This window comes from Manduca sexta, unplaced genomic scaffold (genome assembly GCF_014839805.1).
Source record: "Manduca sexta isolate Smith_Timp_Sample1 unplaced genomic scaffold, JHU_Msex_v1.0 HiC_scaffold_3251, whole genome shotgun sequence".
Taxonomy (NCBI): Eukaryota; Metazoa; Arthropoda; class Insecta; order Lepidoptera; family Sphingidae; genus Manduca; species Manduca sexta.
This window is the reverse complement of record NW_023594299.1, coordinates 13840-14798: the sequence shown is the minus strand read 5'-3', so window position 1 is coordinate 14798 and position 959 is coordinate 13840. Positions and strand designations below refer to the sequence as shown.

The window sequence follows — 959 nt, the reverse complement described above, 5'->3', positions numbered from 1 at the left end:
CGTTGATGCGGTTTCTTTAGGCCCTTCGATGGTAGTCCCTGGGGTGTCGATCACCGAAACAGTTTCTGTGCTATCGCTATTAAGCGTTGTGTCCGTTTCTTGAACCGTAGGCGTTTCAGTCGTACGCACGACCGGTCGGATAGTATAATGTTTCGTCGGTTTGTACGTAGTCGCGGTCGCATCTTTCGTAGCCGGCGGGTCGATCGGTTTTGACCGCAGTGGTTTTGTTTCAACAGTCGTAGCAGGCTTTCGGGTGGATTTTTCGTTTTAGGCGGCGATGTAGCGGTAGGATTTATGGTAGGAGCGGTGGATTTGGTTTTCGTGGATATTTTTTCCCGTAAGTAGTTGAACGTTCTTCGAGGGTAGTGGGCGCGGGGTGCTCTCGGTTTGTGCTGGAGGTGGTCGGCGGTCGGCCGGCGGGTCTAAGTGAGACTGTTTAGGGTTCTGGAAGGCGGGAAGAAATAATCCATGATCGACGGGGACCTATTCCTGTTGGCGCTAGACAGCCATGACCAAGGATTGAAATCGACGGCTTCGCGGTTCATCGGCTGTGGAGACAGCCGTCAGAGCGACAAGCGCAAAGAGTGCGATCAACGGTCGGTTCATGGCGCGGCGGGCGGCGGGTGCGTGTTGCCGCGGCGACGATGCAAACGGAACTGCGCGCGCGCCACCGCCGAACAGAGCCCGACGCTCACCCAGTTCATTCCGCCCTACGTACAACCACGCAGATGCAACTGACGCAGCCACAGTTATTTTCTTTTTTAGACGTTACCATGTCCTCATGCTACACAAACATTTAAATTTACTTAATGCAATCTGTACTCTCAATGTTCTAATTACGATACTAAAAGCTATATTGATATTTATAGTTAACGCTCTTATAGCAAGAAAATTTTGTTCCCGTTAACTCGCGCCTACATGAGGTAATTATGTTACAATTTAAATATTTATTATCTGTA

The 959-nt window shown here is 50.2% G+C and overlaps 1 protein-coding gene across 1 annotated transcript; it reads right to left on the bottom strand.

Moving 5' to 3' along the window:
* Positions 1-5: 5 nt before the first annotated feature.
* Positions 6-545, bottom strand: LOC119192838 (the record flags this gene model as incomplete). Its single annotated transcript, XM_037446597.1, has 2 exons — positions 434-545; positions 6-182 (listed from the first exon to the last, which is right to left on the bottom strand). Coding segments are annotated over exons 1-2 (289 nt in total), but the record flags the coding sequence as incomplete, so codon positions are not given.
* Between the last annotated feature and the right edge of the window lie 414 nt (positions 546-959).